This window comes from Pleurodeles waltl, chromosome 8 (assembly GCF_031143425.1).
Source record: "Pleurodeles waltl isolate 20211129_DDA chromosome 8, aPleWal1.hap1.20221129, whole genome shotgun sequence".
Classification (NCBI taxonomy): domain Eukaryota; kingdom Metazoa; phylum Chordata; class Amphibia; order Caudata; family Salamandridae; genus Pleurodeles; species Pleurodeles waltl.
Genome location: NC_090447.1, coordinates 812,003,026 through 812,027,981, shown reverse-complemented (window position 1 = coordinate 812,027,981; position 24,956 = coordinate 812,003,026). Strand labels below are relative to the sequence as shown.

Sequence of the window (24,956 nt, the reverse complement as noted above, 5' to 3'; positions counted from 1 at the left end):
GGACTACTTCTCAAAATCTTCTACATTGGTGGTTTTCAGGATTGTGTATGCATATACACTTACATGTGTAAATGTGGCCTGGGTAGATGATTACCAAGAGTGCTTTTTTTAAGCTTATGTTTAAATTAACACCCACCCCCCCCACCCACCCACCCCCATAGAAACCCTTTGTGCTGCAGGCCACCAGTTTTTGAGAGTGTTAGCTTACCATGGTCTACGTCAACCACTCCTTCCATTGACAGGAGTAGATTTTCTCACATACAAAGTTCGGTTACACTAGTATGGTTTTACTTCAAAGTATGTGTTGAAAACTATGACCGTAGACTAGTTGATTGCAGTTGAAAGGGGTTTAGTCGTCCAGTACCACACCAGCTGCCCCACACAACTCCAACTGACTCCTGAAGTATCCCTAACTCAGTCACTTCAAAATTACGTACCCACATTCTAAATTCCCAACCAACGACAGAAGGGAAAACCCACAACACATCCCCCTCCCCAAACAAATTAAACATGCCATTTAAGAAAAGCCACAAAGTAAAATTAGGGAAAATAACACCAAACAGCATGTAGATGAGACTTGGCATGGTAAGATTAACCAAGATAATGCAAAAATTTGCAATGGACTCAGAAGATTTCAGAGTAATTGACGGTTGTGGGGATACTACCATTAACTACAGAAAGACGTGTTAATAGAAATTAGGATGTGTAGTCTTTCCACGACGTAGGTTTGCACCACAGTATGTCCCATGTCACTTGGAGTTGAGACTCTTCCTTGGTCTTCCTTCAGTGGAATCCTGCTCCTTGTAATGTCAGGACCAGTTGATGGCTCCACCCACTTCACAACTACACCACTCTAGGCATGCTCCAAACTTCTCCTTTATCTAGGATAACAACATTTCTTTAGACTGTCTGAATTTGAAAAGGGTCCATGTAAGTAGATTTCCCTTTCTAACCAAAGCCACCAGGTTTCCTAATCAGCATTGTCTCCAACATGCCAAAAAGGATTTGAGACACTGTTCTTAGTATCATATCTAATCTTCTATTTCTGTTGATGAGTTCTACATAACTCAGGAAGTACATCCATATTTCTCCCCAGTTTTTCTCACCACATCCATCCATCCATGCTGGACTTATCTCAGTGCAACCCACGTTACCTCTCAAGCACAAAAATGGAGAAATGGATGTTATGGAGCTTGGTCTGCTGCTATGCACCCACCACATCTGAGCACACTAGCTAAAGGTGTTTTGGCCTCACCTGCACTCTGAACGCTTGCTTTAAATATACTATTCGTGTGTTCAGCAAGGGGATTGGCTTGAGGCAAATACAATGCTGTCTTTAAATGGACAAAGGCAAGAGGCTTAAATAAATCTTGCATTTATTGAGATGTATGTTGTACACTTTTATCCGTAATCAGGTGATTAGGTAAAGATTCTCATTAAAACTCTTCTTTGAGGAAACTGTTTAAAACCCACTTAGAGGTGTAATCTACCAGCAACATCACATAGCTCTTGCTGGCAGGCAAAAGTTGAAACGGTCCCATGAAATCTAATCCCAGTTTCTTCCAGATTTTCTCAGGGATGTCAATAGGTGGCAGAGGGACTTTAATCACAATTTTGCTTTTGTCATTCTGACCCCAAAGGGAGTCTGCTGCACCACTTGAACAGGACTCAGCACCATATGGGGATGACCCACTGTGTCTCCAGGAAATTAGGTTGCTACTCAAGCAGCCCACCCGATAAACGCTACCACCGGAATCCTGTTGCTGTGTACAGACAGGGGCAGTTACCTGCAGAAACCCGACCAGGAGCTCCCCCAGCATCCACAATCGTGACTGCACTTCTGGAAACATGCTGAGTGGTGGGAGCATTCACTCTATCCCCGGCAGCACCACTAGACCTCGTAAAAAAGCGCAGACGCTCTTCCAACGCTGTCTGCATTTTACCTCGGGAACATTCTGTTACCCAAGGTAGGCTCCTGCCGCATTTCAGTCCCCACCTTTTCTGACCACAGAGGTGACTGGTGGGAAAATTATTTAACTCACCTAAAGGGGAGCACCTACCCCTTCCAGTTAGTGTTTTACCCCCCAACAGTACTTGAACTGGCATATTACTATAAAGGTTCTAATAGGAGCCCTGCCAGGAAGCACTGATTATTGTTTTAACATACTTCACAAACTGAATATCTCATGATCTATTCATCAGATTTTTGTCAAATGGGGACGTGCATTGACAGCAGTTCAGAATGGGGAGGCCTGGAATCTCCGCACTACATTGTCTAGCAGGCCAGTGTTCTGGTCAGGCTGCTGGGGACGCATAAACTTGGGTCCTGAGACCCGCAGCGTTAGACATGCATTGACAGTTCATAGCGGGGGAGGCCTCGAATCTCCACACTACATTGCCCAGCAGGCCAGTGTCCCGGTCAGGATGCCGGGGACGCATAAACTTGGGCCCTGAGACCCGCAGTGTGGAACGTGCCCGGGCATGGCCTGGGCGAAGACCAGGCCAATCTGCGCCTGTGTGCAGCAGGCCGAGGCTGGGCTGCCCTCCCCCCCCCCCCCCCAAAAGCTGTTTGATCCTATATCCGCCTTGTGGGGTGAGTGATTGCCCTTGTTTTGGCTTATATTCAGTGGTTTCAAGCCTGGTCAAGACTGTTTCGGCCGGTTTATAGATGTAGACTCCTTGTAGACACCCCGGTGTTCTTGGTTCCGCTTCAGATGGGGGGGGAAGAAGGCCATTAGGTGGAAAGACCCCTCAGGGGGTAGGATGGACCCAGTCAGTAGCACGCTTGACTCTTCTTTTTTTTTTTTGGGCCCGAGTGGTGGGGGTAGTTTCAAAGGAGATAGTGTTGGCTGAGAGACGTCTCTCTTTAGAACTGAGCGCACGCCAATGAGCTCCCCTCCAACGGTTGACTCTCTTGATATAGAGGGTGGCTTAGCTGTGCCATCGCGGGAGGTGATACATAGGCTCCCCATGGTGGAAGTACTAGAGATGCATCTGGGGGTGTCTCTGCCTGTTGCGCAGGTGTGACTAATGAGCTTACGACCATGCTCCCTAACTGCAGCAGCCCACCGATGAAAAAGAAACGGCCATTGGAGCGATCTGGGGGAAAAAAACCTGTGGATTCGGTCTCTCCCGCTCCGGTTGCCCATTTTTGTTTTCAGGGGGCTTCTTGCTCAGGGCAGGCTCAAGCTTTCTGTGCAGACAGATTTCTGGGTCAAAATAAGGAGATGGTGGAAACCTGCGTTGCACCTCCAAAGGATAAATTACATTCTCTGGAAGCAGCAATTTTCTTGCTGTCCTCTAGTATGGGGGCTCAACAGGATCAACCACCTGATTCTATGGTGCCTAGATTTACGGGTAGGGTGGGCTTTCACTCAGAAGTGTATACCCCTTTGCTGGTTACCCCAGCTTCCGATGAGACTTTGACTGGTCAGATCTCGCAGCTGCACCTAACTAACTTGGAGAATCTTGGTATCTGTACCCGTTGCCAAGCAGTTGTTGAGCTGGCTGGGCCCATCGGGGTTCCAGCTAGGGACCTTTCTACTAACGGCAGTATTGTCAGGCCTTTCCAGGGTGGGATCGACCTGTAGTGAGGCTGGTAGGCGGTACAAATTCCACGTTAGCTCTGGGTTCTCGCTTGGAGCTACCCCCGGATTGTGCCCCCTACGTTGTTATCCTTACTAATGTGCCTTTCACGAGAATCCACACTGCAGATGAAAAGTAAGGTTGGACTCTTGCTGGGTAAAAGCCGTGATTTTAATTGTAAAGACTTTGAGGACATTTTATTTGTTAGACTGATTGGGTGGGTTGGCCCTTCGGCTAAGACTGGGAAAGGGGGTTCTATTGTAGTTAATTGCAGATTCCAAGGTCTAGCTCACTGCCTCATTTATTTTTGCTTGGCAGACCTTTCCTCCTGTGATGCAATTGGGTTAGTTCCTTTGGGTTTTTTCTACAGGCACACCCTTAATCATGAAGTTTCTTGTGCTCAAGTGGTGCCTAGTTTGGGCGGTGCCCAGCCCTTGCTTAGCTTGAACAACAGATTGTGGGTCTTTTCGGGCTTAGAGGACATTGATTGACAGACAAGCCGGGCTAGCTGCCCTGCTCACTTTTGGTGCTCTTATGATGATGATAAAGGATCTAAGGTTCTCTCATCTACTGAGGTACTTTCTAAGAAGGATTTGACATCCCTGACTTCATTAATTTCTTGGAACATTGCAGGGTATGATTCCCAGCTTCAGGATGTGCGTTGGGTGGGGTACATTTCTACTTCTGATTTTATCCTGCTTTTGATTTTATCCTGCTCCAAGAGACATGGTCGGAGAGGAAAGCTGAATGGGATGGTTTTTTAAGATTTGCTGTCCCAGCTGCCCAAGCACCTGGTTGTCGATCCAGGGGAGGTCTAGTGACCCTTGTTCGCACTTCTAAAATTCATAGAGCATTTCATATTAGATGTATTCATCAGGGCATTTTAATTGTTTGGGTGTTTTTTTTCCAAACAAATTCAATATCTTACTTGTAAATTTTTCATAATGCTGTGTGGATATCAGGATGTCAAATCACTGCACTTTTTTATGCCCTGCACACGCTGAAATTAAGGATGGAATCTATTTTGAATGATTTTTGTTTAAATGTGGCAGAGGATTTTAATGCTCAGATTAATGGCTACCCAACCATAGACAATCCTTTTAAATAGGAGGAGTATTTTGCTATCAGTGAGGCATTCCTGGACACATGAGGTGTGATGCTGACTAATGCTCTGCTAGAGATGGGGCTGATTAATGCGTTAGAACTGGTTGCTAAGCCAGGGACCCAGGCTCCCACGTTTATTGGTAGGGGAGCAGGGTACCATGATTATGTTTGTGTCCGGTTCAGTGAGCCACCTTGTACGGCAAGGTGTGGTCCAACGGCAGGATCTCAGTGACCATAATCCCCTTATGGTGGCTTTTGGCCTCCCCTCCAACAGGCTTTCATCAGCTGTTTTGGGGCCTATTGCTTTGGAAGGCAAGGTTGCAGGTTGTGTTGGCGCCAGGCTGGTATTCCCCAGGTGTTCGCGATCATGGTGGAAACCAATTTTAACACAATTGTATGGACTGTCTTGTCAGATAATCCTCCAGCTGTTGAGGTGATTGATGTGCTGTAAAGATTGAACAATTCCATCAGATTGATCATTAACGCCAGAGTAGGGCTGCCTTGTAAATCCTAGGTTAGGTGGTTTGATAAAACGTGCCATAAGGCTAGAAAAATCCTGTTCAAGGAATTGAAATCGCTACCCAGAGATGGAGTACTTGTGAGTAGGGCTAGGGCTCAGTATAAGCTTGCCCTGAAGTCCAGGAAGCTGCAGCTTAAGGAACAGATGTGGAGTGATTTAGTGTACACTTGTCGTACAAAGAATGCAGGTCTTTTCTGGAATATTGTTAACAGGGGCAGACCTGCGACAGGAACTTCTGAGGGATTGGGATGTTATATTTCACCTGACATTTGGGTTAGTCATTTCTGCAGCATCTACTTCTGAGACATCTGTGGAAGCAGTGATGGATTCAGCTGATCATGGGGATAGTTTGTCCATTAGGTTTACCCTAGATGAGGTGGTGGTCGCCTTACAGGAGAGTCCTGTACACAAAGCTCCTGGGCCTGATGCTATCCCAGTGGATTTATATAAAGAAAATAGTCAGCTGTGGGCTCCTATTATTGTAAATATACTAAATGCAGCTATAGTTTCTGGGATTCAGTCTTTGTGGATATCTGCCTGCATTGCCCCGGTGTTCAAAAGAGGGAACCGTTGTGATCCCAAGTGATATCGCCCTATCTCATTGTTAGGTTCTCTGGTGAAAGTTCTAGGCTGCATTGTTTTGAGACGCATTGAGTCTTGGGTGGAGAAACAAGAATTTATGAGTCAGGTGCAGTATGGGTTCAGGGAAGGGCTGGGGACTCTGGAACAGTGCTTACATTTGTTATTGCTGACCTGCAAATATACAATCGCAAAAAAAGGTACTCTTTATCTGGCATTAATGGATCTTAGCCGTGCTTTCGACTGGGTAAATCGGAGCAAGTTGTGGGGCTTGTTATGTAAGATGTGACGGCTAAGCCCAATTGTTGGTTTGTTGCGAAAGCTCAACTCTGGTACTAATGCCTCTGTGAGATATGGGATAAAAATTAAATGCACAGACCCCTTCACCCTCCAAGGGGGGGTGAGGCAGGACTGCATTTTTGCCCCTATGTTATTCCTTTCATACACTAATGGCTTACATGATATTTTAGAGGGAAAGATGTAAGGATGTTCCCAAAATTAATGGGAAGAATGTGCCGGCTTTGGTCAATGCTAATGATACGGTGCTGTTAGCCCGCAGTATGAGTGGCTTACGATCCGTGGTAAACGCTTTTGTGGAGTTCATGACCGACTTAGAGTTGGATGTGAACATTAGCAAAATGCACTATATGGTTTGCGGAAACCCCCAGAGCAAACTTGGGGTTGTGTATATAAAGGATCAAATGATTAGTCGAGTGCACAACTTCCCCTATCTTGGGGTGACCTTTGATGACAAAGGACTTTGGGTCCCCTGCGTTTCTAGGCGTTCACGTTTCAATGCGGCAGTGGGTGCCACTTTTGATTTTGCAGCCAGGGTTGGAAATAGGCCTATTCTACCCCTGCTTGAGGTGTATCTGTGTAAGTGTATTCCGATGGTATTGTACAGGGCCCGAATTTGGGGATATTGTTGTAGTATGGTGCCTCAAAAAGAAGAGAATCACTTTTGTAGAAGGTTACTTGGTGTTGGGCTAAATACCCCTGGGTTTTGCTTGCAAGAGGAATTAGACTTTGGTTTTGTAGGAGATAGCATTAAGATTGCTCCTCTTCTGTGGATTTCTGTGTGGACCAGTGAGCGCGCCTCCCTGAATAGGGAGGTGATTCAGGATTGCTTGTACTGTGACTGTGGGTTGGCCAGTCCCTGGTTACGATCTATTAAAGCTACTGTGTTGCCATTGGCTTGTCCAGAGATTTTTAACGTCCCACAATGTTTCAGATGATATAAGCGTTGGGCTAAGGAGGAGTTTAATAAACTTATGACAGGTAAAAGGGAAGCTTCTGAACTCATGAAAATATTGTTGTAGGACTTTTTAATGATTAAGATGTTTTTGGGGCACGAGTACTATTTATTGGTGATCAAAAATGTTGGAAAAGGGGCTTATCACCCGATTTCTTTTAATTAGATGTTACTTGTTTTTTCCGCTCGGCCAGTATGATCGAAAGAGCATCATTATCTGCCCCTGTAATGGTGTTTCTCCCCAGATCCTGCTCCATTTTGCTGTTTTTTTTTTTTTTGTAAGTTTTTTATGCTCCTTTTTAGACGGAGGTTTTTATTGCCCATATTGAAGCGCAAGGGGTTTTTGCAGTGCTGCCCAGCCTATCTCTAATTGCGTACGATGTCTGATGAATTAGTGTGTTCTGGGGTTGGGTCGTTTCTGAAATGCGCTATTGCTGGCGTAATCGCATCAATTTTTAAATGTTTTTATGATTCTTTTTTTTATCTGCATTATATGCATTCTTTTAAAATAACTTTATTGTATGGTATGTAGTTATAGTTGTATTTTTTAATTTACCCCAAAGGAAATAATCTTTAACCACACCCTCTACATCTCAATCTAATCCAGGCTGGATTTGAGTCCCTACCAAGATGACCCTCGCGTACCAGATTGATCACTTTATCCCTCAGACTCATCGGTGGTACTACTCTAATTCCCCTGAAAAGTTTCCATCACATAATGTGTAATTCTTTTCCCACAGCCCAAAATTTCTTCTGTGAATCCGAGACTGCAATAAAACCAGGCCACCCCTTAACCACATAACTGCAAGAGTTCTCCTTCCTACATCTTCCACTCCCCTTCAGAAATTGCCTCTTCATTCACCCATCCAATGAAAGTTGCATCAGGAAAATCCTCAACCCCATCAGTGGGAGAGCAGGACAAAAGAATATGCTACAGCATCATGCGTACCAGGTATATACTTCATTCCACCCATCCCTTGATTCCTGGGGGTTAACTTATTCTCTTTTTTGGTAGACAAAATCTGGACAAGAGGCCTATGAGCAAATCTCACAACAAACTGTAAACCCTACAAATAAAACTTAAAATGTTTGCTTGCTCACGCGCTTGCCAGGGCTTCTCTTTCAATAACCGAATAATTATTTTTGCTGCATTTGAGAAATCAAGAGGCAAAGGCAATTACTTCCTCCTTGCCATTTCCAGTTTCAGAAAACTGTCCCCAAACCATTGAGACTGGCGACAGTAGTTAACACTGTTTTAGAGAAGACATCAAAATGACCGAGAGTGGGCATGGCGCTCATACTGTCCTTGACAGAAAATGTAGCATCACATTGGCATGACTAAACAAACCTAACACCCTTCTTGAACAGGGAACTTAAAGGCTGCTCAACACTGAGAAATTGGCAATGAATTTTGAGTAATATTCAGCACTATCCAAGATTGACCTGAATTGGTCTTTGTCCCTTGGTTCTGGCGCCTTGAAAATCGAGTCAATCCAACTCCAATATGGGTTTAATACCCTCCCCAAGATGGTGTGCCCCAAATATGAATCTGTGGTAACCTGAACCTACATTGCTCCTTCAGTGTAAGCTCAGATATGCTAAATTTGCTCAAAACCTCTTCAGAAGTGTTAACGTGTTCTTCCAAATCCCTCCCAAACACAAGTATGTTGTCCTGTTAAAAAAGCACATGCTAGCTGCCACCCAACACTTTTTTTCCTCATCTTGCTGATGCTTGCCCAAACGGCATCCTCAAAAACAGATATGTTGCCAGAGGCGTGACAAGATACGTGAGATGTATAGATTCAGCATGCCGCAGAGTTTGATGATATGCAGAGGACAGATCCATAACACTGATAAATTTTGCTCCACCTAACCCCGATAGTGTCTCTGCAATATTAAGCAAGGGCTGACGGTCCACCCATATATGCTTGTTCAGGTCCCTAATATCTACACACATCTCGATCTCTCTCCCTTCGTCTTTGGGTGCCAACACGACTGGGGCCAACCACTGAAGATTCAATTTCCTCAAAGACCTCCTGTTTCCAGTAACCTGTGCACTTCTACTCTGAGTGGTTCTAACATAAGGTTGGGACCCTTCCTTTGTGCACTGTTGGGATGGAATTTTTTTTAAATATGATTTTATGTTCAAAGTGTTCAGCTGATGTGCGTTGCCATTAAAAACACAACGGAATTCACAATATATCCTGCTGTTTGAACCCGCTTTCCACGACTGTGACTTGGTGCAGAGAATTGGGATTTTACATGATTTCCATGTCATGTTGGTGGTGCCAATCCGAAAAATGGTGGTCATGCTTGGCAACATAAACCTTCTCAATTGTCTCTTTGCGCTGGTAGTATATTTTCATCACCAAATATCCCAACACATCAATTCTGCTGCCCCCATAAATTATCCGGTTGATATCAGTTGGTAAGAGGAAGGTCCCCAAACACTGCCTCCCAGTTTTTATCTCCAATCAGGGCATACAGAGAACCTGAGTCTGCTAGTACTGTAAAAGTCTTGCAATGCAATTCAATGCGAGACACTGGCTTTTGGATTGGTTTTCTATCAACTTAGTACACAGTGGACTTGACACTGCAGTTGTTTGGACTGATGTTGAAAACCAATGTGCTCATTCCTTCTGATATAGCTCCCACAACATGGGTCTTATTCTGCTTGCACACATGTACATAGTGGCCTTTCTTACCACCTTTCCTGTAGGTAGAGTTTCTAACATAACAGTTTACAGAGTGCCCAGGATGTCCCTCACAGTAATTTAAATACTATAATCGATACACAAACTATCCATCTAGGCCCTTGTCCTCACCCATTTTGCAGGAAATGGGTACACAGGAGTTCTAAAATAGATTCCTGGTTGTGTGTCCCAGATGGATGTGGAAAGGGACCATGTTGAGGAAGACTATGCAGGCAGTTTATCAGGATAATGCATCTCTCCCTGAAGGTGACAGGCAAAGGTGCTTGCTTCTTCCACTACAATGATTCACTGCCCGATTGTCTTAGCCTATCGATAAGGTAATTATTCTGGAAGGAGGGGTACAATTTGGGTGCCTGTCCGACCTCAGCTGTGCTCTGAGGGCTTACAATATTTCACAGAAGATTCTTGCAACACTTTTTGGGGGGGACCAAAAAGTCAAAAGCACACAGAGACCCACTAAAATGGAACAAATGGCGGCACAGTTGACTAATGCATTCACTCCAGAAATCAGAGTTTAACCCCATGGCTGCAGGTTTAGATCTTTGCAGGTCCACTCAGCTGCTAACCCTTCTGAGGTCTATAAAAAGACTACTATTCTGTTTGGTTACCATAAAAGCCTGTTTTTGCAGAGATGCCCCATGAGGTGAAATTGCGCTTTACAAATACAACAATAGTTTTTTATTAGGGGATTTACTGTCCCAACACATTTATTAAGTCCACAGACTTTGGTTTGTCAGTTTATCTAAAAATATACATTTTTTTAATGAAATAAACATTTTTATTTTGGTAAAGTATAAACGGAACCCCTCCTCCCCATAACAGAAGTTTATTTTTCTTGAAAACATTTTTTGCACGTGAGAAGTGAGTAAACACGTTTGGTTTCAAAACCTCAAGTCATCATTTTTATCAAAAACTTACATATGTTACTGTCACATATGGCTATATTCTGCTTTGGAAGCCTGTTTTGCTCACACTGGCCACTGCTGACGAAATTGTGCCGAAAATGATCACTGTTATGCTAGTGCCAGCATTATACAAAAGTGTAAACTTTATCATGCTATGGATGTCAAGAAGCCAGGAATTGCCATCATTATGGCCATATTGTGTTGTGGAATGCGTGCCCTCATTCTTCTAATGTCTCCTGTATGCTCAGACTTAGCACCATTGCCATTCAGGTTGGAATTATACAATCAGTGTTGCCCCATCGTGGCATGGATACCCCATATAGACCAAGAAAAACATCAGTATGCCTGATCCCGCATTTGCAAGAGGTGGACTCAATAATGCCATTGGTGATCCCAAAACGTATAGCATTAAACACTATTATCTTAGAGCCAGCAATTCCAAGGGTGAGAAGGGTCAATGCATCTGAGAGAACTCGGATCCTTGAAGAGAGTAAAAAATGTGTGAGAGAGAAGGAATGGATAGTGTGAGGGCAAGAGAGAGCAACAATTGGCAGACCAATTTTGAGATTAAAATGTGTGAGTAAGAAATGAGGAGGAGAAAGTTAGAGACCGATTAGTGTTAGAATGCCACAGTGAAGGAAGGTGTCTACTACTCAATAGAGAGCGAGTGAGAGACCTACTGCACATCACTGATGTTTTTTTTAAGCGTTTTTATTAAATATTTTCAAGTAAGAACATTAGAAAAAATCAATATCCGAATAGCATTTTGACCAATTTACACATTGAGTAACTGCGGGTTGTAGGAAAAATATGGGTAGTCATTGCGCTAAAGCTCTTTAACATGGATGTTACAATGCTATGTGGAATATCTCTGAGCAAGCAGGAATAACTGCATCACTGACTGTATTTTAAAACAATATATTGTAAGGATTGAACTGCTGCTATAACCATGAATCATGCACACTTTTGCTTTTATTTCTATAGCCTCATTAACTTTTTCATTTCAGGCTTTTAAATAAATCTCATATTCCTCAGAAGGATTTTTAAAACAAAAATTGCTTTCAAATTTCTTCTGTGATCATTTATAATGTTCATCTTAATTTTGAGGAGTTAAGTGCTTCTTTAGGTGCAACCCCTTTTTAGGGTTGAGCCTGCGATTGCATGCTCTAGCTTGCACATGCATCTTGCTTGCGAGACTCTGTTGTGTGCAGTAAATGGCATGGAAGCCCACCTGTCACTCACCATTTGTTGGTTTGCGTGGCACTGCAGCCTTGTTATTCGCTAAGACAGGCCTGGCATCATTTCCGCTCCTCGGGGACCAAGCACTGATTGATTCAACTTAATTACTGCCCGTCCGCTTCTCTCAATGTAATTGAGGTAATATTGTTCTTTTTAACTTGTAGCAGTACCCAGCAAACAGAAGGCTTGTGACTTGCAAAAACATGCACAGCAGGACCAACAAAATTGCAAACTTTTATGTTTTTTTAAAGCTAACTTCAATTTTGCAAGTTGTCTTTTCTCACTTTCCACTCATGTTTACTTTTGGTTTTGCTCGCGGGCGCTATTCTCAAAAGATGACGGACAATTAGCATTTTCTAAATATTTCAAAGTGACATTGCTTCTTTATTATGTGTCATTTCTGAAAAGATGCTTTAACACATAATCATGCAGTACCCCCAATCCACCCCACTCCAGTCTGCCCCAATACGATTCACTCGAACCCACCCCAATCCTCCCAAGTAACCCCAATTTAATCTGCCCCACTCCAGTTTGCCCTACTGTAATCAAAAACAATCTGTACAACTCCAAAACCATCTGCCCTACTCTAATCCAAAACAATCTGCCCTACTCTAATCCAAAACAATCTGCCCCACTGCAATCCTAAACAACCTGCCCCACTCAATCCTTAAAAATCTGCCCCACTCCAATCCACCTCACTCCAGTCCGCTCTACTTTGTTTTGGATTGAAGTGGGGTAGATTGGAGTGAGGTGGCCTGGAGTGGGGCAGATTGATTTGTATTATTCTGCCCCAGTTCAATCCAAAACAGTCTGTCCCACTCCAGTCTCAAACAACCCACTCCAATCCAAAACAATCTACCCCATTCCAATCAATCTACCCTTCTTTACCCCAGTCCAATCTACCCCACATCACCTCACTCCAATCCTCCCCACTACAATCCAGTCCACCCACACCAATTCAATCTACCGAATCTACCCCAGTCACATCCACACCAGTCTACTGCTACCCAATCCACCTAACTCTAATCCAGTCCACCCCACTCAGTACAATCAATTTAATCCATCCTACTCCAGTCTAGTCCAATCCAGTCCACATTAATCCATTCTATTCCAGTCCATTCCACTCCAGACCACCTTAATTTACCCAACTCCTATTCAGTACCCCCTCTCCAATCCACCCCAGTCCAATCCAGTTCACCCCACCCCACCCACTCCACTCCAATCCACCCCATTCCACTCCACCCCACTCCACCATATCCACTCCAGTCCAATCAGCTCAACCCCAACCCACTCCAATGTACCCCACCCTAATCATCCCACCCTAAATCCACCCCACTCAGTCCAATCCACCTCACTCCAATCTGCTCCAGTGCATCCTAATCCAATACACCCCAATCCAGCCCACTCCAAACAATTCCACTCCACATCCACCCCATCCCAATTCAGTCCACCACCTTCCAATCCATCCAGCCTACCCCACTCCAATTCACCCCAATCCAATCCACCACACTCCACCCCAAACCAATCCACCACACTCCATCCAATCCACCCCACTCAATCCAGTCTACCCCACTTAATCCAATCAACCTCACTACAATCCACTACACTCCAACCCATCTGATACTCACCCAATCCGATACACCCCATGCTAGACCACCCCACCCCACTTCAGGGCAACCCGCTCCAATCCACCCCACCCCATTTGAATCTATACCACTCCACCCCTATCCACCCCACCCATCCCAGTTCTGTCCACTGTAATCCAAACCACTCAGCCCTCCCCACTCCAATTCGCTCCACTCCAATCCACCCCTCCCCAATCCAATCCACCCCATCCCACGTCAGTCCACCCCACTCCAGTCTATCCACCCACAGCACTCCAGTCCACCCCATCTTACTGCAATCCACACCACTCCAATCCAACACACCCTTCACCAAACCAATCCACCCCAATCCAGTCCAAACCATCCCACTGCACCCCACCACACTCCAATCCACCCCACCACATTTCAGTCCAATCCTCCCCACTCCAGTCCACCTCACTCAATCCTCCCCACTCCAGTCCACCTCACTCAATCCTCCCCACTCCAGTCCACCTCACTCAATCCTCCCCACTCCAGTCCACCTCACTCAATCCTCCCCACTCCAGTCCACCTCACTCAATCCTCCCCACTCCAGTCCACCTCACTCAATCCTCCCCACTCCAGTCCACCTCACTCAATCCTCCCCACTCCAGTCCACCTCACTCAATCCTCCCCACTCCAGTCCACCTCACTCAATCCTCCCCACTCCAGTCCACCTCACTCTAACCCAGTCCACCTCACTCTAACCCAGTCCACCTCACTCTAACCCAGTCCACCTCACTCTAACCCAGTCCACCTCACTCTAACCCAGTCCACCTCACTCTAACCCAGTCCACCTCACTCTAACCCAGTCCACCACACTCTAACCCAGTCCACCACACTCTAACCCAGTCCACCACACTCTAACCCAGTCCACCACACTCTAACCCAGTCCACCACACTCTAACCCAGTCCACCACACTCTAACCCAGTCCACCACACTCTAACCCAGTCCACCACACTCTAACCCAGTCCACCACACTCTAACCCAGTCCACCACACTCTAACCCAGTCCACCACACTCTAACCCAGTCCACCACACTCTAACCCAGTCCACCACACTCTAACCCAGTCCACCACACTCTAACCCAGTCCACCACACTCTAACCCAGTCCACCACACTCTAACCCAGTCCACCACACTCTAACCCAGTCCACCACACTCTAACCCAGTCCACCACACTCTAACCCAGTCCACCACACTCTAACCCAGTCCACCACACTCTAACCCAGTCCACCACACTCTAACCCAGTCCACCACACTCTAACCCAGTCCACCACACTCTAACCCAGTCCACCACACTCTAACCCAGTCCACCACACTCTAACCCAGTCCACCACACTCTAACCCAGTCCACCACACTCTAACCCAGTCCACCACACTCTAACCCAGTCCACCACACTCTAACCCAGTCCACCACACTCTAACCCAGTCCACCACACTCTAACCCAGTCCACCTCACTCTAACCCAGTCCACCTCACTCTAACCCAGTCCACCTCACTCTAACCCAGTCCACCTCACTCTAACCCAGTCCACCTCACTCTAACCCAGTCCACCTCACTCCAGTTCAGTCCACCCACTCAGTCCAATCTAATCCACCCCAGTCCAGTTCACCCTATTACTCAATCCAAACCACCCACCCTAATCCACCTAACCCCATCCACCTCACTCCATTTCAGTCCACCCCAATCCAGTCCCATCCACCACACACCAATTCCATTCAGCCCACACCAATCCACTCAATCCACCCCAACCCACTCCACCCTATTCCACCCTACTCCACTCTGCCACTTTCTGCCACTGAACCACTGAGCTCCACTCCCCTCCTCTCAATTCTGCAACACTCTGCTCCTACTAGTCCACTCTACAACATTCCAGCAAATCTCTACTCCCCCTCTCCACTCTGACACTCCACGTCTCTAACTTTTAGCCATGCTAAAAAGCAGCCACACTGGTGTACAACATGGCAAAAACACATTGCTAAAGCCCTTGTAGAGGTGAAAACTATTGGCTTTGCCAAAGCTTATAAAACTAGCAATATCGTTCTAAGCCTCTTTTACATCAGTAAAATCACAAAGCTTTTGTTTTACAGCTAACCTCTGCATGTAAAATCAAATGTGTATTGTATTAAATCACAAATGCTTGTGTTCTTCTATTACGAGTCCTGCTTTTTCGGTACCCTGCTACGTCGTTCAGTGCATACTTCTTCCTTCTTCTAAGCTTTGGTGTGGACATGGTGACTTTTACCCTTGTGTCCTAGCAGAGTTTCTTTTTTGCTCATTTTGTGAAATGTGCTTTATTCAATCTGTACAATAAGACTAATAATCTCTTCATTATGCGATCACAATGTTGAGGTATTTACTTTCAAATTGTTGAACCTACATTGGACTTTGAATACATTTCCTCACCACCTTTGTCTCCATCAATCAGTCCTAAATTGGGAGAGTCTAGAGTGTGGCAAAGGTAATTTATACACTAGCTGTACTAGATGTGCTTATTTCTCTCCCTTCTTTTATCCCCGTCCTGGTTGTCTGTCTTTTGCCAGCCCCAGACAGCTGCATTTTTTTTTTTTATTCTTCCCATCTAACCTTCCTTCCAGCTCGTCTTTCTGTCTTCCTTGGATGACATTCTTCTATCCCATCCTGCTTGTCTGCCATCTTACCAAATCTAACTATCGTGTGACAACAGAGCACACCCTTTAGTCAAACACATGACACTGAAATACTTTTGTTCCAGAGATGGGATAATTATGGTGTTTGTTCTTCTTTGGCAGCAGCACAGATGGAAAGTTGTAGTCAGGAGGAAAGGAATGCGTTGCTGTATTGCTTGGTCAGTCACCTCATCCCTTCCCATTCTGTTGTCAACTTCAGAAATGCCTTAAAGCAGATCTCCTTGAGAGAAAGATATTTTTTTCTTATTCCTAATATTAAGATTTATGAGCTGGAGAGGCTTTTTTAAGCTGTACGGCTCCCAAAAGGTATTTTAATTCTTAATTTTAATTTACTTAATTTGAAAAATAACTTTACTGTATATTCAATTTACTCTACCCCTTACTGAAATTCTTCCCTGAACCGTGCATGCCTCTTAAAGCTGTACTTCTATGTAACCTACAACTTTACTCACTTTAAGGCTACCCATTCCTGAACCTTAAATCCTCCACACTACCTCTTAACACAATCGTTCAAACCTTAAAACCCCTTATTACCCCTTAACGGTAGACATCCCTGAACCCTAGAGACCCTAACTACATGTCAGTAGTACCCTTTACAGAATCCTAAAAACGTCTTGCTACATCTAACTGCTAACATTTCCTACACCCTAAAAACTCATTAGTAATCCTTAACACCACTCTTCTATGAACCCTAAAAAGCAATTAATATTCATTGATTATACACTTATCTAAACCCTAAAAACCCATCCTCCCTGTCAATGCTGCCCATCCCTGAACCCTAAAAAACCTTTATTACACTTTAGTTACCTTTCCCTGAACCCTACCATTTCATGGTACCCCTTAATGCTGCCCTTCCCTGAACCCTAAAAACCCTTGCCTTCCCTTAATGCTACCCTCCCTTCAACCCTAAAAACACTTTACTACCCCATAATGCTACTCTTCTGTAAACCCTAAAATCTCTTGCTACTGCTTAGCACTACCCTTCCTTGAGCCTTAAAAACATGTTCCTCACCCTTAACAATATCCTTCCCTGGACCCTACTGACCCTCTGCCATCTCTAATGCTACCCATCCTTGAAAACAGAAAACCTAACTACCCCTTAACACTAAGCATTCCTGAACCTTAATACTCTACCGTTTAATGTTACTCTTCCCTGAACCTTACAAGTACTAGCCTTTAATGCTATCCATCCATCCACCCTAAAAAATACTTTCCACCCCATAAAGCTACCCATCCCAGAACCCTAAAACACATACTACCCTTACTGCAACTCTTTCCTGACCTTACACTTACTACCTTTTTAATGCTATCCATTGCTAAACCCTAACAATTCCCTATCCCTTAACAATAAACTTTGATGAAACCTGTAAACCACCTACTACCTCTTTAATGCTGCCCACCCCTTAACCCTACCCATCCTTTGCTTTTGCTTTCCCTTAATGCTACCCTTCCCTGCACACTAAAAGTCCCTATCTACCTCTCAACACTACCTTCCTTGAACCCTAAAAAGTCCTTACTCTCCCTTAATGCTACCCTTCCCTGAATCCTACAAGCCTCTTAACACTACATTCCGTGAAACCTATGACTCAATTAAAACTACCCATCCTTGAGCCCTAGAAAACCCTAGTTACCCTTTAAAGCAATCCCTCCTTCATCCATAAAATCCCTTACTACCCTCTGATTGTACCTACATTTGAAATATTAAAACCCCAACTACTCCTTAACGTTACTTTCTATGAACCCAAAAAGGCCATATTACCCCATAACACTACACATCCTATTACCCTAAAACTCCTTAGTGCACCGTAAAGCTACCCTTCCCGTAATCCTAAGAACCCCTTGCTACCACTTAACGTCACCCTCCCTGCACCTGAAGAACCCCTTACTGACTCTTAATGATATCCATCCCAGGCCCTAAAAAAACGTATTACCCCTTAACCCTACCATCTGTTGAGCTGTAAACCTGCTTGCTACCCTTTTCTGTACTCTACAGATGCCTTCCTAACATTTTACAAAACCCTTCCTAGAACGCTAAAACCTCTTACTATTCTTTAGATGCCCTTCCTTAAACCCCAATACTCCATGTTACACCTTACTTTACTCTTCCATCATTCCTAGAAAAAGCCCTTGCTAGCTCTTTATGATTCCCATCATTGAACCCTAAAAACCCTTTCTCCCGATTAACACACTACTTTCCGTAAACCCTACAAACCCATACTACCCCATCTACACTACCCATCTCTCAACGCAAAGACCCTGACTACCCCTTAATGTATCTAATCCCTGAACTCTTTAAAAAAAAAAAAAAAAAAAACAACGTACTGCCCCAGTGCTTTCATGGCCCCTTAAAAATCCTTAATACCCCTTGACGCTATCTTTCCATGAACCATACAAAACCCTTACTATCTCTTAATGCTTCCCATCCCTGAACCCCAAAATCCCTAACTACCTCTTAATACTACTCTTCCTTGAATCCTAAAAAGCATGCTACCCCTTAATGGTACACATCCTTGGTCCCAAAAAAGTCTTACTTCCCCTTAAAGCTACCATCCTAGAACCCTAAAAGTCTCTTACTATCCCATAATGCTACCCTTTCCTGAACCCTACAACTCCTTACTACCTTGTAATGCTCATTCAGGGACTGCGTGCTAAAACCAGGGGAAGTCCATCAGTGAAATACTTGGAACAACTGGGAATCAAATTACGGATTACTTCAATAATTCCTGATTTCTGAGGCGGCCCGGAGGATCTCACTTGTGATCCCTGTTATTTCGGTTGCCACCTCCCTCCAAGCAGTTATCAATACCTCCAGTATTGTGAACTGTGGGAGGGGTTACCAGATGACACCTGAGACTTGGTTATAGGGCCCTTAGTGATGTCCAGCAACATGAAAAAGCTTACCTCTTGAAAGAGTTACAAGAATGTTTTTAAGGTATTGGGGAATCAGTGGAAGCACTTGTCAGGATTAAATTCTGCTCTGTATGTGCAGAGCAGCTGTGTTGTATATCCACTTGGAAGGAATTAGCACTGCCCCATTAATGGAGTCAGCTACAGCATGTTAGATATTTCGCTGTATTACTGCAATTAAAAAAAAAGTTTCCAAATCTATTAAGATATTACTGCAAATTTGTAGGTAATTGTGCAAGCAGTCTTTGTTTCTCTTTTTCCACAATTGTGTTTAAACTTTGCATGCACCAGCTTTTTGCTTGTGCTCTGGCAAGCTGTACTTTCCTCTTAATGCAAAAATATTGTTAAATGCTCTGAAAAAACAATTTCCACAGTTTTCACCAGATATTTTGTACAGTTTCCCAAATATTCTAAATGACCCCCAAAGTAGTATGCTTGTAAATGACAAAATACACCAAATATTAGTGACCGACTATTTTACATTTTTTATAATAATGGCCTATCTAGGTAAGGGGAAACTCTCCTTTGTAGGTCTGGCTTGATAGTGCAGTTGTCTGAGAGACATTTTTAGCAATTCTTTAAAATGTCAATAGCGTGGCCTTTGGCTTGGTTCCACCCAACCAAGTATTTCAGTTCACCTCATGATATCAGCTAGCATTGTATCATTCCACCTTCCAGGAAGTGCTTCTGTGATAATGCACAAGAGATTATTTTAAGTCTGACAAATAAACTCAACTATGCTGTTTGTCACATTCAGTTCTTGTCCCCTATATGCATTCTATACACAAATCTATTAATATTGTTACTTTTTCCCAGCATTGGAAAAGACAGTATGACCGGCTTTAGCATGATAAACAACATTTGTGGATACAATATATGCAAACAAAATGTGTGAATACCTGTATTTACATTTGTTGGTGCATTACAGCCAGACCTATTGTCTCTGCCATTGTGTGTTAATCTTTCTCATATCCTTATCCCCTTCTTTACCCCACCATTTTCTTCTGTTAACCATCCTCTTAATCATTTCTTCTTCCTCTTCCCAGTGTTCTCTTTTCTACTGTCAAACCTGTTTTCTGTATTTTCCTGGCTAAAACACCTGACTGGTGTCTAGTAATGGGAACTGTTATAAGACTAAGCACAAAATACCATTTTGTGATTATCTACCCTTGCACGTCCTTTTAACATTTACTGAAACCCTCACTCGACTACTAGAAATACATCGAATGAGTGGGTGAATATGCAACAGATCAATGATTTAACTAAGTACTATAATAACGTTACGTAGCAATGTCATGAGTAGAGCAGATATTAAACAACATGAATGTCCTAATTGGGGACGTTTCCACATGCAGAATTCTGGACCCTTGATTATGAATAACGTCCAGATCGTATTAAATGTCATGATGTGGTCTGGGCCGCAATTAAAAGTTGGTTAAAGCCTGTTCACTGGAAACGTGCTAGAGCTCCGGCTTGTTGGCGGAAAGGGGTTAGATCTCTTAAGTCTTGTAGGAGTCTCCTGGTGAGGCTGAATAGCTTTAATGTAGACCATGATGTTTCTAAGTATCTTCATTGACGTTTTCAACCAATATACACGTTGTCACATATTTCTCAAATGTTAATTATTTTCTTCAGACACGTAGAATAAATATAGCATTTTCAGTATTAGAAAAAAATCAAAACGAGGTGGCTCCCAAGTGATATTGTGTCAATGAACAATGCCCTACAGTCATGCATGTGATTCTGTACCACTGTATTTTAGCTGCCCTCGTGTTATGCACCATGCACCCATCCTGATTCCTTGCAGATATGAGGTGTCAGGTAAGTGTCTTGAGGCAAGTTTCCTAAAGTTATCGAACACAAAAGGATCAGGGGAGATTTTTGACCAAGACATGCATCTGTTACCCAAAGCTACTAAATCTACCGCGCAGAGTTGCAGTTGGTCATGTATAACTAAAGTAAGATTTCTATAATTCAAGTCTTTCCTATATAGAACGAAAGCCGTCATGCACCCTAAGGTAGCATGGTTCATCATCAGGCCCCTCATCACATCATTAAAATTAATAGTGGTGAGAGCTGCAACTTCTTTCCCATTCCAAAAGTGGTGTTTTTTAGATGGATCAAGCGGTGACCCTTTGAGAGCTAGGTGTGAGTGCAGGGTGCAAAATGCTCATGACTTCAGAAAAATGAATTAAATATGCCTTTCATTGGACCAACACTTTATTAGAAGTCCCCAAAAGGCAGATTAAAACTATATAATTGGAGTGAACCATTCGCCCCAGTTAAAACTAGATTGACTGTTTCTGCCCATTTTGGGACTCTATCAAGAGGTTCTGGACATTAATCAGGACAAGTAAAGTAGTCACTATAACAACTGAAAGTGCAAAAAAGTGAAAAGAGATGGTTAAATAGTTAATTCACGCAGGTCCACTGTTACCAGCACCTAAATAAAGTTATATAATATAGACAACAGTTATTACATAGAACAGCACTGCAGTGGAGAAGTGTGGCTCAATGGTTAGAGCGGCAGACCCTGAAGCAGAGATCTGGCTCAAGACCAGGGTTCAAGTCCCGCTTCGGCAGGTCTTGGGCTCAATTCCCCTTGACCAGATAATTCTCGCCTCGGTGCCTAATCTAATTCATGGGTCCCACTCTGCAACTCTGGGCAATAGCTTGCTTAATCTCCACAACGGCCCCAACAGCGCTTGGATGCCTGGCTTCACCCTGGGGTGCTCAGGAGTGGGCGCCTCACAGGGAAAAAGCCAGGAGGGGTTCCATAGTGGTATGAGTACAGCGCCTTGAGACCCTAACGGGTAAGTAGTGCGCTATACAAGTGCTAATTTACATTTTACATTTACATTTACAGTAGTTTATAATTCAAAAGAGTGATAAATGCGACTTTTGAATCACCCCAAAACTGTGCTGTAAAGTGTAGTAGCTCACCCGCTATCAAGTCGAGTGCTAGGCTTCACTTCAAACCTTAATTGACGAACATAAACAGGGCTAAGGGTTACAAGGGCAGAGACACAGGTTCAGAAGACGATACAAACAACAGTGTGCTCTTAACTGCAAATCATGAAAAGGAAAAGTTCTATTCAACGATTCTTAGATCGAGCATCCCTCCTGATGATAATAATGGGTGGTATAAAATTCAGCAATTGACCAACCTTCAAGCAATCACCTGATCAGTCAGAAGGAGGCGGTCAAAATAAGCTATAATCCTTCAAATCCGACTCATCTTAAATATGGTATCCACCGTAGTCAATATGCTCCGAGTTCTGCCAGATTTTCAGCAGTCGTTTATAAATCAGTAGAAACGATCTGAACAAGCTGTGAGAGATATAAGTGCTAACACTGATGTTGCGTTTTAAAGGAGGACTCTCAGCATAGAAATAAAAGCTCTTTTGCTCACCTCTTCAGTATATACATGACCGACTACATCTCTGTGTGGTACATTTTCCTAAAGTACCAGCCAACCCATACCATTCACTGTGGCGCCATTCCACATTTCAGGCATGGAGACTGCATGCTCCCTTTGAAAAACTGCAAAAGTACTCATTTCCACTTCACACCATTACTGCCTGTTTTCCTGCTTATAAACCTGACTGCATTAATTTCAGGCTCCACCCATTTCCTCATTTTTACCCTCCACCCCAGGCAGGACGGATTAATTTGAACACTAGTCACTTGTACAGTTGGCGTTCATGTTGTAGAATTGCCAAGTCTGTGAATTTTTGTTGTAATTTAGTTTTCTTAAGTCTAGGCATATCTGCTAGAATTTATATTGTGTTCCCAAAGTTCATGATGCCTGTGGCAACAAGTATATACTTCAGGAAGATGATGAGTAGGGGCAGGTGAGGAATGGATCTTTAACGCAGGGCCCTAGAAAATGTGCATGGCAGTGGCACGCTCTACATTGGATGGATTGAGTGGGTCCAGACGATTTTAACCTCGAAGCGGTCCACATGGCTGGGTGGGCGGAGGGAGGGGGGGCGCGGAGGGTGCGGGAGAAAATTAAGTAATTAAAAAAAAAAAAACACTTAACTGCTTTGGTCCCACATTGCTCCTCTCCCGTCGCTGCTGCAGGCACAGGCTCTCAGCCTGTCCTGTGCCAATCATGACGCTGCTCAGAGCAGCATCAGGATTGGCTGGGAACGCCACCCAGGGCGCTCCCAGGCAGACTAGGAACATGTGCAGGCTCTCTCCAGCCCAGCAACGGTGCGCATGTGTGTTTGGCTGGCCCAAAACTGCTGACCAAACAAACATGCGCTCTGAGGGGAGTGCACAGTGCACTCCCCTCAGCTTGTCACCCCCAATGTCCTGCCATTTTTACATGGAAAGGATAATAAACGCAGTTTATTATCCTTTCCATGTAAAAGGATTTGCAGCGGTTGCTGCTGGCGGTGAGGGGGTGGGGTATGTGACGCTCCTCCGCCCATACGGAGGAGCCTCGCCTGCCTAAAACCTGAACAATGTAGATCCATTGTGAATTAATGCAATGCAGTGTGTAAGAAGGAATAAACTTGAATAATGTAGCAAAGGGCTTTTTCGAGTGAGGTCTTTGAGGACAGTGTCAATCAGAAATAAACAATTCATATTTTGCTGTATGTAATGTCAGGTGAGGAATATAAACACAGAATGAACAGCATGATACACATCCATTTTGAACAACATGGCGTCAAGGCCATACTGAGGCCTTGTTAGCATAAGTCATGCACATGTGAATTAAGCAGAGCTGATAGTGAAGCATGTTTTAGTTCAAACTCACAAACGCCCCCTCACGTGTTTTTCAGCACAGTTGGTTGGATCAGTGCCATCCTAGACTTGATCTCTCTCTAGAAGTGCTAACTGTTGAAAAAAAAAAAAAAAAAAAAGCTATGTGCTTTTGAAGTTGGCATTACAAATCCAGACCAAGAATTCAACAACATAAACCTGTGTAACAAGAAATATGTTACGGCCTATACCTGGTAGTTGTGTCTGGTTGTCAGGCGGTTCAGTATTTAAAATCATTTTTTTTAAATTGCGAATCCTGCAGTAAACCACCGTTCAACACTTTAGCCTCGGATTGCCATCCTTCTCAGCCAGTTATCCCAGGACTCAAGGATACTGGTATCTGGTCTTTGGTTGCTGGAGTGCCCAGGGAAAGCCCCCAACCTAGAAAATATTCTTTGTGCAATGTCTGCTCCAATACGTTTTTTCTTCCTTCTTGAAGTAAATGCATTTAAGTTGCAGTGGCTGTTCAGTCGAAAAACTCTTATTGTGGTGGGTGTACAACATACTATCTAGCTTTATTACCAGCTTGTAACTTTACACATACTTAGTAGTCCAAACCATTTATTGTACATTTTCAAAATAGACAGTGGGAACCTACATATCGTGAGAAGAGGCAATTATCATTTGATTTACACAAATGTAGTAAAGGTGCATTTACTCTAAAGGGTTGTGATTGAGAGTCCATTCTTTATTTGTAACCATGTATTAGCTAGTGAAAGGTTTTTTTTTTTAGTAAGATAATACAGATGTTTGCAGTCTGCATCACGGGTTCTTTTTATTCTTTCAGACTTTTGAAAAAATTCTTATTGCCAACCGAGGAGAAATTGCCTGCCGGGTGAGTACCATTATATTTTTAAATAATACGGAAGTATTTGAAGCACAGCAGAGTTCGATATATGAATCCAGATATTTAAGCTCCGAAGCTGCCCACAGATTGGCGGAGGTGTTCTTGTTTCTAATGGGCAGACTGGGGACTCCCAACAGTGACTTTATAGGAGGTGCATATGAAGCTGCAGTCTTTTAATCCGCGCTCCCGACCAGCCTAAGCGCAATTGGATAGATGCATTAGATGTTTATTTTATTA

At 43.8% G+C, this 24,956-nt stretch overlaps 1 protein-coding gene across 2 annotated transcripts in view; it reads left to right on the top strand.

Moving 5' to 3' along the window:
• Positions 1–24,956, top strand: part of PCCA (propionyl-CoA carboxylase subunit alpha) — a 2,021,650-nt gene that overhangs the window by 141,597 nt on the left and 1,855,097 nt on the right. For both annotated transcript variants that reach the window (XM_069205070.1, XM_069205071.1), the window contains exon 3: positions 24,660–24,707. In XM_069205070.1, coding sequence (XP_069061171.1) covers positions 24,660–24,707 — 48 coding nt within the window. The remainder of the gene's footprint in view (positions 1–24,659; positions 24,708–24,956) is intronic.